General features: G+C 33.1%; 4 protein-coding genes and 2 pseudogenes across 4 annotated transcripts; 3 read left to right on the forward strand and 3 right to left on the reverse strand.

The window, feature by feature from the left end:
• The first annotated feature begins 454 nt into the window (after nucleotides 1-454).
• Nucleotides 455-3,521, forward strand: LOC128397005 (ras-related protein Rap-1A). The gene is made up of 2 exons (XM_053357667.1): nucleotides 455-1,092; nucleotides 1,330-3,521. The coding sequence occupies exons 1-2, from the start codon at nucleotides 625-627 to the stop codon at nucleotides 1,417-1,419; spliced, it is 558 nt and encodes a 185-aa protein (XP_053213642.1). The 5' UTR covers nucleotides 455-624; the 3' UTR covers nucleotides 1,420-3,521.
• Nucleotides 3,522-4,162: 641 nt separating this feature from the next.
• On the forward strand, nucleotides 4,163-5,247 carry LOC128397007 (crustacean hyperglycemic hormone-like). Its single transcript, XM_053357669.1, has 3 exons — nucleotides 4,163-4,359; nucleotides 4,466-4,719; nucleotides 4,786-5,247. The coding sequence occupies exons 2-3, from the start codon at nucleotides 4,481-4,483 to the stop codon at nucleotides 4,916-4,918; spliced, it is 372 nt and encodes a 123-aa protein (XP_053213644.1). The 5' UTR covers nucleotides 4,163-4,359; nucleotides 4,466-4,480; the 3' UTR covers nucleotides 4,919-5,247.
• Nucleotides 5,248-5,512: 265 nt separating this feature from the next.
• LOC128397004 (calmodulin-lysine N-methyltransferase-like) lies at nucleotides 5,513-7,777 on the reverse strand. Its single transcript, XM_053357665.1, is given in 2 exon segments — nucleotides 5,513-6,611; nucleotides 6,614-7,777. Coding segments are annotated over 2 exon segments (951 nt in total). The 5' UTR covers nucleotides 7,002-7,777; the 3' UTR covers nucleotides 5,513-6,048.
• A 1,786-nt stretch (nucleotides 7,778-9,563) lies between these two features.
• On the forward strand, nucleotides 9,564-11,460 carry LOC128396999 (elongation factor 1-alpha, somatic form-like; annotated as a pseudogene).
• A 347-nt stretch (nucleotides 11,461-11,807) lies between these two features.
• On the reverse strand, nucleotides 11,808-13,770 carry LOC128397000 (uncharacterized). The gene is made up of 2 exons (XM_053357663.1): nucleotides 13,231-13,770; nucleotides 11,808-13,153 (listed from the first exon to the last, which is right to left on the reverse strand). The coding sequence occupies exons 1-2, from the start codon at nucleotides 13,251-13,253 to the stop codon at nucleotides 11,977-11,979; spliced, it is 1,200 nt and encodes a 399-aa protein (XP_053213638.1). The 5' UTR covers nucleotides 13,254-13,770; the 3' UTR covers nucleotides 11,808-11,976.
• A 139-nt stretch (nucleotides 13,771-13,909) lies between these two features.
• On the reverse strand, nucleotides 13,910-15,681 carry LOC128397003 (GATA zinc finger domain-containing protein 16-like; annotated as a pseudogene).
• Nucleotides 15,682-15,754: the final 73 nt, after the last annotated feature.

The raw sequence follows: 15,754 nt of genomic DNA on the forward strand, positions 1-15,754 counted from the left end.
CGGAGAAAATGAAAAAATTAACCAAACCATTTTGTTATTCATTTCAATAAGAAGAAAAAGAAGAAAATAATTAATTAATCATCTGTATCTTCCGTACCAATTTAACTTAATCTGTCCTCTATTCCAAACCTTAATTCCCTTAATTATCATCATTATTATTACCATTGGATGTTTCATTTGTTAATTGTCTATTAGATTGTTTTGAGAAATGCTACTCGATCAAAATAATGTGAAAATAATTTCTTCATACAATCAACAACAAAAACTCATTCAAGTTAATCATCAGCAATTAAATGTCACGTTTTAAATTAATTTCATCCTTTCTCAACAATTAGTAATCCCAATGATCACAATTAACTGAAGCTCCACTAGTGTGATTGGTGAACAACAGATGGCGCTGCTTTTTCGCGTTATGAGTTATCAGTGCTCTCTATCGGTGGGTGGGGCAGTTAGTTTTTTCTGTTGCTGTTGAATAATTGGTCTGGGTTATTGGAAGCGTTTTTTTGTTCTCAAATTAATTTTGATTAATTAATTAATTTGTGTCCTTTGTGCCTGTTGTTGGTTATATTGTAACTTTTAAAATTGACTTCGTTACTGTTTTAACTGAAATTATTAGTTGTTAAAATGAGAGAGTACAAAATTGTTGTCCTCGGTAGTGGAGGTGTTGGCAAAAGTGCCTTAACCGTTCAGTTTGTGCAAGGAATTTTTGTTGAACGTTATGATCCAACCATTGAAGACAGTTACCGGAAACAGGTGGAAGTTGATGGTCAACAGTGTATGCTTGAGATATTGGACACCGCTGGTACAGAGCAATTTACCGCAATGAGAGATTTATATATGAAAAATGGTCAAGGGTTTGTTCTTGTTTATTCAATCACAGCTCAGTCTACATTTAATGATCTCGCTGATTTGAAGGAGCAAATTCTCAGAGTAAAAGATGCCGAGGATGTGCCTATGATTCTGGTTGGTAACAAATGTGATTTGGAAGATGAAAGGGTCGTTGGTAAAGATCAAGGGGCAAATTTAGCTCGGAGCTTCAATAATTGTGCTTTCCTAGAATCTTCAGCAAAAGCAAAAATAAACGTAAATGAGGTAAATATTCACTTGGTTTTTCTGTTTCTTTTTTGTCTTTCTTTTCTCTCTTTTATGCTTCTTTTTTTCTTTCTTCCTATTTTTTTTCACTCTCTTGTTCATTCTTTCTCTTTCTCTCTGTGTTCACTTGTTTCTACTCCTCTTCTTTTCCTTCCTCTTTTCCATCAACATCCATATTTATGTCTCTCTCTCTCTCTCTCTTGTTTTTCTCTCTCTTTCTCTCTTTCAATCACACAGATATTCTACGATCTTGTAAGGCAAATCAATAGGAAAAATCCGGAAAAGAAACCCAAGCCATCACGAAAATTGAGATGTGTTGTTGCATAACTATTATATTATTATTATTGCTCGTTTCCCTCCCTTCAATCTGCCACCAACACCACCACCATAACCGCAGCCACAAACAACCACCAGCACCACCGCCACACCATCAATAACTCCTCTTCCATTTTTTTTCTATCGCTGCTTCTCTATTTCCCTCTTTCTTTATCTTTTCTCTCTCTCTCTCACCCTTTTTTTCTCATCCTCTTTCCCCTCTTTTAATCCAATTAACGCACGATAATAAAACAAAAACTGCATTTTAAATTGTATTAAAATCATGCAACACAACAAAAAATTAACGAAACAATTGTGTTTGTGTTAATCACAGTTTATCCGCGCTGTCAAAAAGATATAATTATGGAGGCATTTCAATGATTAATCAAAATGATTCGCAGCCTTATTGAATCATCATCATCACCAAACAATTTCAATATCATCACCACTTTCATCATCTCTCCATCGTCATCATCAACCAAACAACATACAAAAAAAACTCAAAACTCGCAAATTCAACAAACATTTTCGTTGTTTTTACCATCTCACTCTCTCGCTCTCTCTCTTCATCTTATTAGTGTTCAATTAACTCAACCACCACAACCAATCACACACCATCCAATCAACACTTTTACCACCACCGATGATGATTTAAGCAAAGAGTTTAACAATTAGTTGAATAAATAGTTTTGATGATGATTATTACAACAGGAAGTCTTACTTTTAATCAAGTTGATAATTTTGTTTGATTTCCTCTTTTCCTCTCATTTCCTTTGTATCCTTTTGTTTTTCTGGTTAAACAACAACATAGACACACCAATCCACTCACTCACTCACTCACTTACTCACTAGTTAACATCCAACCTTGTTTAGTTATAAATTATTAATTGTTATGATTAATTTCCTTTCAGACCTTAATTACTCTATTTATTCACACAGAAACCACACACACACACAACAACAACACACAGAATTACAAACAATTACAATTTCTTTCTCTATGTTAATATACAACATCTCAAAAAACAATAATATTAATTGTGACACTAATTGTGAAAACATATTATTACAATTGAATGTTTCTAAATTTTGATTGTCACTCTTTTTTGATTGTCCAATCAAAAATGAATATATTATACACACAATTGACTTTTATTTACCTCTTTTAATTAACTGTTCTTGTGTCCACAATTAACTGCAATTAAAATGATTAATTTTTCTCTACTCACCAATTTAATCAATAACAATTTTGATACAAACAATTAACTGTAATTATTAAATGAATGCACTTAAATGTTGATCAATTTGCTGGTGTTTTCATCAATGGAAAAACTTTAATTTTGTTGATCAACACACTTTATTAAACATCATCAACTAATCATCGCAAACGATGGTTAAACAATAACATTGAATTGATTTCCAACGTAACAATCAATTTACAATCAATTATTACTCTTTATTAATCATCGCCATCAACTCTGTGATTTTTTCACAATCAAATCTAAATTAACTCATCTGTAAATTGTGATCGGTTAAATTGTGTCTTCTCAATGATCACAATTAAATGTATTATGTTTTATGAGCCGTTGATTGTTTACTTTTATTTCAGGGTTAATAAATTGTTACAAGAGCTGAATTGCAATAACAATTAACTAATGATCAGTTAACTGAATTAAAGTTAAAATTGTCAATTGAGACAAACTTTCTTGTTGTTGTCGCTTAAATTGTCAGCTAATTGTGATTCTCATTGATTTCTTAATTGTCTCTATTCTTTGTCTTAATTGTTACAGTCAATCTGTTAAATTGCTTCTGATTAACATAATCGACCACTGTCAGAATTTAATTGCTCATTTTAATTGTAAACAGATTGTTAATTTACTATTTAAATCCGGTTTCCACTTTTGAATCTGGTTTTCTGGTTGTAATCAAGTAATTGACTGTTCATTGAGTTAATTGTTTATGATTAGTTAACAAAATTTTTGTATCATTAACATAAATAAACGTCACATGAGTCTGAGTAAACAGTAATGATTAAATTTGATTGTTTGCTTTGATAATCAGTTGTAACAATAATTAACTTTGATTCATTGAAATAAAAAGTTTTTCAAATTTTACTCCCAATTAAATTGATTAAAAGTTTCATTGCCAATTGTAATCAAATTAAGATGAAAATTTGATTGTGTGTGAGACTATTTCTGTCCGATCATGTTGATTAATTAATCACCAATGCTGATTAATTTGTTAATCAGCATGACAACTGATTAAGATTCCGGAAGCAAAGTATCAGATTAACAAGAAATCAAATTTATCAAAGATTGAAAATAAAATTGTTAATGACGACAATTGATTTCTATGAACAATCAATCACATTGTCAATTAGTAAATTGTATTGGAGGATTTACAATAAGTGAATAATTAATCACAATTTAAATAGAATCAGTATTGACCTTTGTAATTTTGATAATCTACAGATAAAGTTTAGGGATTATCTCTCTTGTTGGATTAACTTTAATCTCAATTCCGTTGGAAATTCCTATGAAAAGCGATTAGTTGATTAACTGAATTAAATTAACCAGAATCTCTGATCATCAACATTATCTTTGTATATCATCAGTTGATTGTGAAAATTTTCATTCCAAGACAAGGAAGAGATTAGTTTCCGATTGTTAATCGCTTCTTAATCATCATTGACGCATCTCATTTGTCTAATCAATTTAATTGTCAATTTGTGATTTGCGATTGTCTGTTTTAATTTTGACCAACAATTTAAAACACTTACTCAAATTTTACCAATCAGTTGAATTTAATTGTCTACAATAAGAAACTTGATAAACAACAACAGTCAGTTAATCATCCTATCAGCAACTTGTAAACAATTAACAGTTAATTCATTCAATTTGTAAACAAGTGTCAACTTAATCATCTTCATCTTAATTGTCCAATACTTGATTGGTAAGTGTTTAATTTTGAATAATCAAATATTACAATAAGTAACAACCTTTGAGCAATTAAAATTTCAAAACAAATCATTGTCTCATCTTTTGTCAACACAATTAAGACCAATCCAACTGCAATGAATTCGTTATCAATTTTAATCATCTTAATTGTGAGTTCAATTCCACTGATTAAAACGGCCTGGGTTCCCAATGGGTCACCTTCATTGGGCCCGATTCGCATGGACAAAAAGAGCGACGGATTCCTCGAGGTTGGATGTTACGGCGATTATGATAAGGCCATGTTCGCGCGATTGGATAGACTCTGCGAAGAGTGTTATGAATTATATCGAGTTCCCGATCTATTTACTCAATGCAGGTCAGTAATTAACTAATTGTCGACTCTTAATTTAGACACTAAATTGGCCTCTTAATTTGTTCTCAGGCAAAGTTGCTTTAGAAACGATTATTTTCCCAAATGTATTGAAGCTCTTATGGTTACCAATGAGAAGGAGAAACTTATGGAAATGGTTGACATCTTAAATCGAGGACGAATATCGTTTCATCAGACAACATAATTAAATTAATCATCGACACAATTAACAGCTAATTTAATCTCTTTCATCAGATTTCAGTACTTCTAAAGTGAGCAATTAATTCTGCTTTCAATTAATTTGCAACCTATTTTGATTTTAGGCTTTTGATTTCTTGTCTTTTCGTTTTCCATTTTAATTTACAATTGACAATCTAATTTAATGAGCAGCGACAAACTTTTTGACGAAACTTTGTCAACTTTGCTTACGTGAGAGACCGTCAAGAGACCCTTGTATTTTAATTACGAATATACTGAAATAAAATCAATTGTGATTGAATTTTTTTGATCATCGTGATACCAAAATAAATCAAATCTTCATTAATCAATTTTACTTTTTCCCTTTTAGTTAATTGTTTCTTTGCTCTCTCGAACTCTCTATCAAATTAGTCGACTTATGCTCGCGAATTTCAATTGATTTATTCGAGTTTCTCATGAACGGGTACTCAGGTCGTATTTGGACTATTTGGGATTTCGGGCTGAATTTTGATATCAAAATATTGCAAAGAAATCTCGTAATTAGGGCTCGATCTTGATTCAAAAATTTCGCTCATCTTAATCATTAAGGTGTGGATGTGGATTAATTTGCTAAATGTTTATCATTTATTATTATTATCAATAAATTTAAGTATTTTGCTTGATGATTCAAATGTTTAATCAATTGATTGTTGGTGTTTTCATGATGATTGTCAATCTGATTATTATTGTGGATTTGCCTTTGATGATGTGATTGACTTTAGTTTTTTTTTTGATTGTTGTTGTGCTTTTGATTTCGAGGCAATTGATTAATAGCGAGAGATAAAAAGTTTTAACTACAGAGATGATAATTTGTAATTAAGCTAATTGTGAAGCTTTTATAACGGGGATTGAAATGTTGTCCATGTTTTTGCTTTTCTCAATTGTTTCTTCAAGCAGAAATTAAATCCATCGAATTGTGATTTTGCCATTTAATCCACACGGCGACTTGTCAGTTATTTCCATTGTTGAATTAATCAGCGAGAGGGAATTCGTTTATCTGTACCAATTAAATTTTCTGTAACAATCAATAACAATGAGGTAAATGTAGATATTTATCAATAGGGATGATGAAAAGATGTCGATGATTGAAAATGTTTTTCAATAGTTTGGTTTCGTTAGTATCATGAGTAAAGGATGATGGCGATCGGGTGAATATTGGTACTTGTCTCGTTCGTCCGAATACGCTGCGTGCATTGACCAAATGGTAGGGTCATAATTGTCTTTTCGTTGAACCATAAATCGTTTGGCCGCCAGATTGGCAAATTTTTCAAACGATTGATTTCGACTCGGTGCCACAATGTAACATTGACCATTCCCTTTGAGAAGGGACCAAATGGTTGACTCAAGTGATTTGTGACAATTTTCAAGGTATAAACAATCCGAAATGAGGATAACATCAATCGTATCAATAAGATTATCATATTCGTCTTCTTGAGCCCAAGTTAATTGTCTCGCCTCAATGGAAACATCTTCAGGTAAAATCATTCGTGATCTATTGCGACTTATGATTGTATTCAAATTGTTAATACAAACTGGATTACCATCGGTCAATAGGACTTGTGCTGGTCGGCAAGTTGATGCCAAAATGAGGCCACTTAAACCAGTTAGACCAGCGCCTAACTCGAGTACAGTTTTATCGGTGAAAAGTGATCTATTTTGAGACACCAGAAGCCTAGAATTTTCTCTGAGGGCCAAATACAAATGGCTCCAGTTGAATCAGACGAAACCAGAATCTCGGTAAAGGGTATTTTCCCTGCAGGTAAACGAACCTCGACCTTAACCTCATTGGTACCTTGACACTTTGCTTTGTACCAAACATTGGAAACTCTCGGTCCATTGGGTCCACCATTTGTTTCCTTCTCAATGATGACCAAAGTGATTAATGGATAACCATTGAATAACCTTATGGATCCATCATATGGAGCAGAGGCTTCGAGGCCTTCGTAAAAGACTCGAGCCAATATGTGCCATCGAGCTCGTGCCAAAGTCCTTCGGAGACCATTTTCTATTTGCTGTTGCCTTGTGTCCGTCGTTGGCTCAGTTTTAATCATCTCTGTTGGTTGATTAACCAGGTAAACAATCAGCTGGAATAGAAAATGTTAAAGGAAAAAGAGACACAGAGACACAGAGAAAGATAGACAGAGGTAGAAACTGAATTGATTATCCAGTATTAATCTGAATCTCTTCTAGAAAGAACAGCAATTAACTTGGTTAAACGATGATAATGGCGACCAACAGTTGAATTCAATTAAAACCAGACATCAATGGTAAATGGGAACAATAACAATCAATTGGAATGTAATTATCAGAGGCAATACAATACATTACATGTATTGACATAAGACATAAGATGTTGTTGTTGTTGTTATGATTATATTATCATCCAATAAAAGGTTAAACTGAATTCAGTTGAATGGTCGATGAAATAAAATGATGGAACATTGATTCAACTATAGAAATACAAAGAAATTGCTAAATTAATAAGTAAATTAAAAGAAATAAATTAAATTGTCAGAGGATGGAAATGGAAGAGGATGGAAATGGAAAAGTGGTAAACAGATGAGAGGAGTAAATAGATTAACAATCATGGATTAGAACCAGAAGAATATAAGTAAATTGAAACATTTCAAAGATGATTAGTTTTAAATTCAACTGTAATTATATTGAAAGTGTTTCAATTAATCAGAGAAAATTAAACTCTTCAAATCAATAATTAGTCTTAATAAGATTTTAACTCTCATCGCACTGGTGAGGCTTAGATTAGACAAATTAGTTAATCAGAGGCGATCAAGGGCTAATTTGGTTTGATTGTCTTAGGTTCGGTCTTTTTTTCAGTAATTAGATCGTTTAATTGTGTATCCATAAGGCAAAATGATTAACTGTCAACTCAATGTACTATCTTAGTGGTTGACATAAGCATAAGAACAGTCAGTTTTTATCAATTTTTCTGAATAAAATCACAGCTTTTGTCCAGAGATGAGTCGGATTAACTTGATTAGTGTAAATTTAAGACAAATAATCAATTGTCGGCGAAAAAAATTCTTTAGCTAGTAAGCTAATAAGCTAATTAACTAAATCATGTGTTTAGCATTAGGACAAAAGTACAAGAACATTTGGAAAGAATTAACTAATTACTGAATGAAAGAGTATAAATTCTGAGAAAAATCCATTTCTAGGCCAGTTTTAGTCCCTCTTTTCAGTGGTGAAGTTTTCATTTAGTTTTCATCAAAATTTTTCGATCAGTTTTTTTAATTATTGCAGTTACATAATGCCTCGTGCTTCAGCATTAAGTGCTTATGAAAGAGGACAAATTGATGCTCTTAAGAACGAAGGACTTTCAATTCGTCAAATAGCTTCAAAAATTAATCGTTCTTCGACCGTAGTGTTCAACTATATCAAATTGGGTGCAAATTATGACTCTTCCCCTCGATCAGGTCGTCCCCCCTCGTTAGATGATCGTGATAAAAGACGAATTCTGAGAATGGTTGCTGAGGGAAATTCATCTTGTGCTAAAATTTTAGCAGAAACACAATTCACGGTGTCATCTCGCACCGTGAATCGTGTAATTAAGGAATCTGGACTATTCGAATGTGGTATGAAATAGAGCCAGAGATAATTCATAATCTTATTAACTCAATGAAGAACAGAATCTTTGATGTTATTAGGCTCAATGGTAGTCAAACTAATTATTAATTTCAGAATTGATTCATTTTCTTATACTTTTGTCACTAACAAAAATAAATTTTCTTACATAACTTTTTTTCTGATAGAACTTTTTTCTTTTTTCTTATTTCTTATTGTTAATCTAACAATTCTCTACAAGTTGGTATCATTTTTGAATTTTTATCACCACGATTTCTGAATTTATCGAAAAAACCGACTGTTCTTATACTTATGTCATGTATTGATAAAACTTAATTGTATCAAAATTGTTTTCCAGGTTTCGAGGGAAAATTTTAATCATTAGCACTTCGATTAGCAAAAATCGATCATCAAACCAACTTGACAATCACAATTTTCTACCGTCAAGGATATTAAATTAAAGATTAATTAAGTTTCCAATAATTAAAATTGTTCAGTTTGATTGAGAGAAATAAATTTAATTTCGTTTACATTTAGTCGTTTAATACTTTTAACGATTCGATTCTGAAGTGAAGTTTAAATTAATTTTGAATTCAAAATTTAAGAAAGTTGACAAATATAAATTTCTTTAAATTTGTTGAATTAAATTGAATTTTCGGTGAAATTAACGAACTGATTTCAAATTTTCGTTAATTTGAATTCCATTAGTAGTGACATCTAATGTCAGTTTAGGGAACTTTTTTCTAACACCTGATTTCTTTTTATTTCCTTTTCCGTTTTTCTTTTGTTTCGATGAGCGATTAGTGAGATTCCACCTAATCGATACCCATCGAAGAAATTTCACCAAATCGATTGATCGATCGTCTCTGTGCGAAAGAGAAACAGTAAAGAGAAAAATTGAAAGAAAAAATTAAAGGGAAAAAGAAACGGAAAAAGACAGAAAAAGAAAGAGAATCTATCGAATCGAATATTTGAATGCGAAATCGTCGATTAGTTAGTAGCAACTAATCGATTAATTATTCGGCAATCGGAATAATCGGCCATCTCTTTTTTGTTGTTCATTTAAAAGGTTCTCTGTCTCCTTGATCTTTTTTTTGTGGTTCCTTTTTAGTGCTAACAAATTGTCTACTTTTGTTACCAATCTTGTCATCATTTTGTTTTATTCTTTTTTGCCAACAATCAACTAACTCAATTTATTAATCATGGGTAAGGAAAAGACTCATATTAACATTGTCGTTATCGGTCACGTCGATTCTGGTAAATCAACGACAACCGGACATTTGATCTACAAATGTGGTGGTATCGATAAACGAACAATTGAAAAATTCGAGAAAGAAGCTGCTGAGGTAATTATATTTTCTATTTTAATTGTTACTAATCGTTGACAAGCTTTTCCAATTTAGTCCGAGTCTTCAATATGGTCTTTGTCTTTGTTTCTCTTTGACTAATCTTGACCTGCCTTAGCAACTAAGAGACACTTGACCTTTTTGTTATTTTTTCCTGTTCTTCTGCCTCCGGGCAAGTTTCTTTGTGTCAATTGCCATTATTAACATATTTTCTTTCTTGATTCTTTCTTTCCTTGGTTCTTTCATCTTTCTTTCTAAATTGAATTTACAAATGAAATGATCATTAGATGGGCAAAGGTTCTTTCAAATATGCTTGGGTATTGGATAAATTAAAGGCCGAAAGAGAGCGAGGTATCACTATTGATATTACCTTATGGAAATTGAGACTCCAAATATTATGTAACCGTTATTGATGCTCCTGGTCACAGAGATTTCATCAAGAACATGATTACTGGTACTTCTCAAGCTGATTGTGCTGTATTGATTTGTGCTGCTGGTGTGGGTGAATTTGAAGCTGGTATCTCGAAGAATGGTCAAACCCGAGAACATGCTTTATTGGCTTATACTTTGGGTGTGAAACAAATGATCATTGGTGTAAACAAGATGGACTCATCTGAGCCAAAATATTCTCAAGCTCGATTTGAGGAAATCTCAAAGGAAGTGAGTAGTTACATCAAGAAGATTGGTTACAATCCAGTTACTGTACCATTTGTACCCATTTCCGGATGGAATGGTGACAACATGATTGAACCTCACCAAACATGCCTTGGTACAAGGGATGGTCAATCGAGAAGAAGGGAACCAAATTGGAAGGTAAAACACTTTTGCAAGCTTTGGATGCTATGGATCCACCTTCACGACCCAGTGACAAGGCACTTCGTCTTCCACTTCAAGATGTTTACAAAATTGGTGGTATTGGTACTGTACCGGTTGGTCGAGTTGAAACTGGTACCATTAAGCCAGGTATGATTGTTACATTTGCACGGTTAACTTGACAACTGAAGTAAAATCAGTTGAGATGCACCACGAATCATTGACTGAAGCTGTTCCGGTGACAATGTTGGTTTCAACGTTAAGAACGTTTCGGTTAAAGAATTGAGACGAGGTTATGTGGCTGGAGATTCTAAGAACAATCCACCTCAAGCAACGGAAGAGTTTGCTGCTCAGGTTATTGTTCTAAACCATCCTGGTCAAATCTCTAATGGTTACACTCCAGTTTTGGACTGTCACACTGCTCACATTGCTTGCAAATTCAAGGAGATCAAGGAAAAGATTGACAGACGAAGTGGTAAAAAGTTGGAAGATAATCCGAAATCAATTAAATCTGGTGATGCTGCTATCGTTGATTTGGTACCAAGTAAGCCAATGTGTGTCGAAACATTCACTGACTTTCCTCCATTAGGACGTTTTGCTGTTCGTGATATGCGACAAACTGTTGCCGTTGGTGTCATTAAAAGTGTCAAAGCCAAGGATCTTTCAGCAGGAAAAGTTACCAAAGCCGCTGAAAAAGCAGCCAAGAAGAAATAATATGTTAACATTTGCTTAATCATTGAATCAATAATAAAAAGACTTTCAACATTTTCCCATTATCGTCTTCTCTTGATTATTATCTAACCATTTAACTCTTGCGATAGAAGAAAAAATTTTGATCAGACTAGAAATTAACTCGATGAACTGGTTCATCTTTCACTCTTATTCAGCTTCAAACTTTGTCCTTTTGTCAACATTTCATTTAGAGCTGAACAAAGAGCTTCAAGTTTAAATGTTGATCTTTCGGAGCTTGAGTCTTAATTAAAACTCAATTAACAGAAAAAATCTCGAGAAGATTTATCACCAAAGATCTAAACAAATGTGATCATGACTCCATCAAGATGATCATTAGAACCGAAATGTAATTAGAGCCGATCAATTAAAGAACAATTATTGGTATCAATAATAGAAAGGATCAAATTTTTTTCTTTAAAAATATTTGCATTTCTATTCAATAAACTGCTCTTTTGGCTTAGAAAAAGTTGACAACAATTAGTTTGATTACAATTTAAGTTGAGAATGTAAGATTAGGCATAATTATTTGATGATGACTCTTGATTAAAACGACTCATCGCCGACGATTAAATTGGACCAATACGATAGCAGTAGTATAGCTAAGAGCTAAATCATGATCGCTAAATTTGAGTTTTTTAGAATCAGGTTGATTGAAACAATTCCAACCATATTCTCCATTACCAAAAACTCCAGAAAATAAAACATGAGGAAAAATTTTATGAACAATATTTGATTCGACATTTAAATTGCCTGAATAAAATTCAGCCCCGCGTCCCGCACAAATGAACAGGAATCCGATTGTTTTTACGTCGGCATTTATATCGTCAACATCGAAATCAAGGTTACTCTTTAATTCCGTTAATTTGGCCTCCGCTTCTCTTGATGTTCTTGTGTCCAACACAAAACTGGCCGCTTTCACGTTCTTACCTACGAACGAAAGAGTTAACATATCGACCTCTTTTCCTTTGTAAAATATTTTGTCCACTAAAGCGCCTCCAATAGGGATCGGCCTTTCATTTGAATTCAGCCATGAATTGAATCGATCTCCTCCCTCGAAATTAATTGATAAAATGATCGAACATTTAACTGGATAATTAGCATCATTAGGATCTGGTTCGGGACTTTCTTCGTCTTTCCAATCGGTAATAATAACTTTGTAGTCGCCCCAATTTCGGGCAGCAAACGAACCAGAAATCGCGTCCAATTTGAAATGATACTTTTCCAGTTCGATGGGCCTTGATCTTATTGAGGGTTGACCCACAATTCCAGCTTGCGAACAAATAATTAGTTGATGACTTTTCAGCGGTAGATAAGTTTTGACGCTTATTTTTCTGGCTAATGTGATACTAGAAGTGAAAATGACACCGAGAGCAGGCAAACTCAACAATTTCTGCTTAAAATATTGATCCAATTGGGTGATAGCAGAATCCTCACTATCTGATTTGTAGATTTCACTCATTCTAACAAGATAACTGAGAAAGAGTCGCTTGTCTCTACCATCTAGAACTCTTTCTAGCACTTCTTGGTCTCCACCGATCATTCTGAAACCTTTAGAATCGTAGATCAGATGAAAAGTATCAAAATAAACGCGATTTTTGATAATACTACTGATTATCTTATGCCAATGGTGGCAAACTAATTTAACATCTTCTAATTGTCGAGCACTCAGATTGTCCAAAATGGTTCGTACCAAAAGGTCATTTGTACTAATCCGGGATAAAATATCTTCACTATGGAGAGAAACAAACGAGAATAATTAAATCCAAATAAGAAATCAATTAATTTGATTCCAAAGATCAATAAATACCTTGTAGCAGAATAAGTTGACATGTTAATCAAAGGGGGACAATCAAAGAAACGCTAAAATAAATTCAATCTTAAATCACGTTGATAAAAGTAACATTTTCTTTCAACTAAACAACCTTTAAATGGTAACAATTTAAATTGCAGTGCAATTTTGTATCAGCAACAAACCAATAAAAACCACAGACTTGAAGAGACTAGATGATCACCAAATGTCAAATAATTTGAATAAAATTGGTTGAAGTTGAAAGAACAATCAATTAACTGGATAGTCAACATTCAAAAACATCAAAATCAAATTGCGACATTTTCATGTTTTCATTGAGTAACCATAGACACAACCGAAAACCCACTGCGGGAAAATTAACTTTAAATCTTATTCAAAGTAAACAATTAAATTAACCGGTTTGGTAAAATCAATCAACCGTTAATCCTATCGCAGTGATTCTTGATTATTAAATCATTGAGAATCTGATAGTTTTCTTAATTTCGAGTATGAGTTGTGTCTGGTTAGATAAAATTTGGAAACCGCATCCATCCTTTAAATTTTATCATTGGTGTGATAATTTAACATCAATTAAATCACCCAAAAAATGTCTTAATTACAAAGACAATTTCATGGACAAACATCAAGTCCATCCGAATTTAGGAAATGATTCTTCCTCCAAAAGGAATACCAAAAGTTATCTCTTGAAAAGACATTTTTTACTCTTGTTATGTTCGGTTAATTGATCATACAACAGCCTGCCGAAAATTAGGTTAACTTAGGGCGAGATTCGAATCACAAAAGAACAAAAAATTAAGAGATGAATAAAATGATGGGGGTAATCAGGATCAATATTTCTCTTGATCTTTTCTCTCCACTAGGATTATTCTCGATAAAGTAAAATGTTGATTAGTTGAACAATAACTTGGATTTGATTTTCAAGAAGCGGCCATATAAGCATCCAAATCAGCGTCAAGCTGATTTCTTGTCTTTGCCATGTAAGCATCTTTATCAACTGGATTTCTGTTCAGATTTTTTCTTCTTTGTTGATTTTGTCTGTTGTTGGGTCTTCGGTTTTGGAATCGCTTATTGGCATTTCTGTTACCTTGATCTTGTTTGAAACCACCATTACCACCGCCACGAGCTCGAGCTCCTTGTTGACCAGATTTACCTTGTTGATTATTTCGTCGATTAAATTGTCTTTGTCTCTGGGGTTGACGTTGTTGGTTGTTTTTAAAATTGTTGTTATTATTTGTGGTGAGCCGACGATTTTTCAAGTGTTGGTCATGTCGTTGTTGATTTCGACGAGCAGCGATGTTACTAGTTCCTGGTCTCACCGATCGATTACCTTGGTTGTTATTCTGCTTATTATTATTGTTGTTGTTGTTATTTCTTGTTAATCTGTTGGCCACAGGTCGTCGACTAACAGCTTTATTATTAAACGATGTATTTCCACCTTGTTGTCGATTGACTCGTCGTGAATTTTTAGGTACAACTTTAGATGCACCCACGAAATTGCTTCGGTTTAATTTTGGCCTTCTTGTATTTAAACTTGTAGAGGGAGCAACTTGTAACCTCTCGATTATACTTTTTTTGGTGGTTTTTCTGGATGCAGCAAATGTTCGATTTACAACAGCGGCAACATTACCTCGACCTGGCTTAGGTTTGACTGTTTAAAAGAGAAAGAACCGTTAGTTTTTAGACAATTAAAATATACAAGAAGAAATAAAAGACTTACCTGATATACGTTGCTTTATGCTTTTTCTTAATCTTCAGAGCAGCACGAATTGAGGGTTTACTGGCCAAGGCAGCGGCCAATTGCCTATTTTTCAATGATCCTCGAGCCAAAGGTTTAACTGATACTCGTTGAGGTCTCACAACTGGTTCAATATTCTTCTTGATAAGAGCTGTTTGTTGAACCATTTTAAACCTTTCACTCAAAGGTATTTTAGAGGTAGAGTGTAGAGTAATTTTGCCGGGTACCAACGACGCCATTGTATACACAGAATTAACAATTACCAGAATCACCACCAACCAAAATAGAACCAAAGTAGAGAAATGAAATATTCCACTAAAGATAATAAATCACAGAAAAAGATTAAAAAAATTAGTTGAAGATGAATTGAGACTCCAAATCTATATAAACAAACAGATGGAAAGGAAGATAGAAAGAGAAAGAAAGAAAAAGGCAAAGACTCTTTGCCAAAGAGTAGAGAAAAAGATAAGGAAACAGAAAAAGAGAAAATAGTAACACTCAACAGAGAGAAAGTAAGAAAATCAGCCAATCAAAGTAAAAGTGAACAAACAATGAAACCAAATTTAATTGATTTAAACAATAATAAAATAACTTACCTGAGAATTACAATTAAATTAATCACAATGAAGAAAAAAATCAAAAGTGTTTTTGTTTATTCAAAAATCAACTGAAAAAAATTCTATTCTATTTGTCTATGGATAAGGCGGAGCTTCGAATGTCACGTGACCAAAAGCGCGTCAATTTATTTTCCATTTGAAAAGAGAATCTGACAAGTGTTATGATCGC

This window comes from Panonychus citri, unplaced genomic scaffold (genome assembly GCF_014898815.1).
Source record: "Panonychus citri isolate SS breed McGregor unplaced genomic scaffold, ASM1489881v1 Contig00028, whole genome shotgun sequence".
Lineage (NCBI taxonomy): Eukaryota > Metazoa > Arthropoda > Arachnida > Trombidiformes > Tetranychidae > Panonychus > Panonychus citri.

Bases quoted from the DNA above. Each gene is read 5' to 3' on its own strand.
- LOC128397005 (XM_053357667.1), top strand. From the start codon at position 625: ATGAGAGAGTACAAAATTGTTGTCCTCGGTAGTGGAGGTGTTGGCAAA. The intron at 1,093-1,329 runs GTAAATATTCAC...TCAATCACACAG, and splicing joins CAAAAATAAACGTAAATGAG to ATATTCTACGATCTTGTAAG.
- LOC128397007 (XM_053357669.1), top strand. From the start codon at position 4,481: ATGAATTCGTTATCAATTTTAATCATCTTAATTGTGAGTTCAATTCCA. The intron at 4,720-4,785 runs GTCAGTAATTAA...ATTTGTTCTCAG, and splicing joins GATCTATTTACTCAATGCAG to GCAAAGTTGCTTTAGAAACG.
- LOC128397000 (XM_053357663.1), bottom strand. From the start codon at position 13,253: ATGTCAACTTATTCTGCTACAAG. The intron at 13,154-13,230 runs GTATTTATTGAT...TTCTCTCCATAG, and splicing joins TCAACTTATTCTGCTACAAG to TGAAGATATTTTATCCCGGA.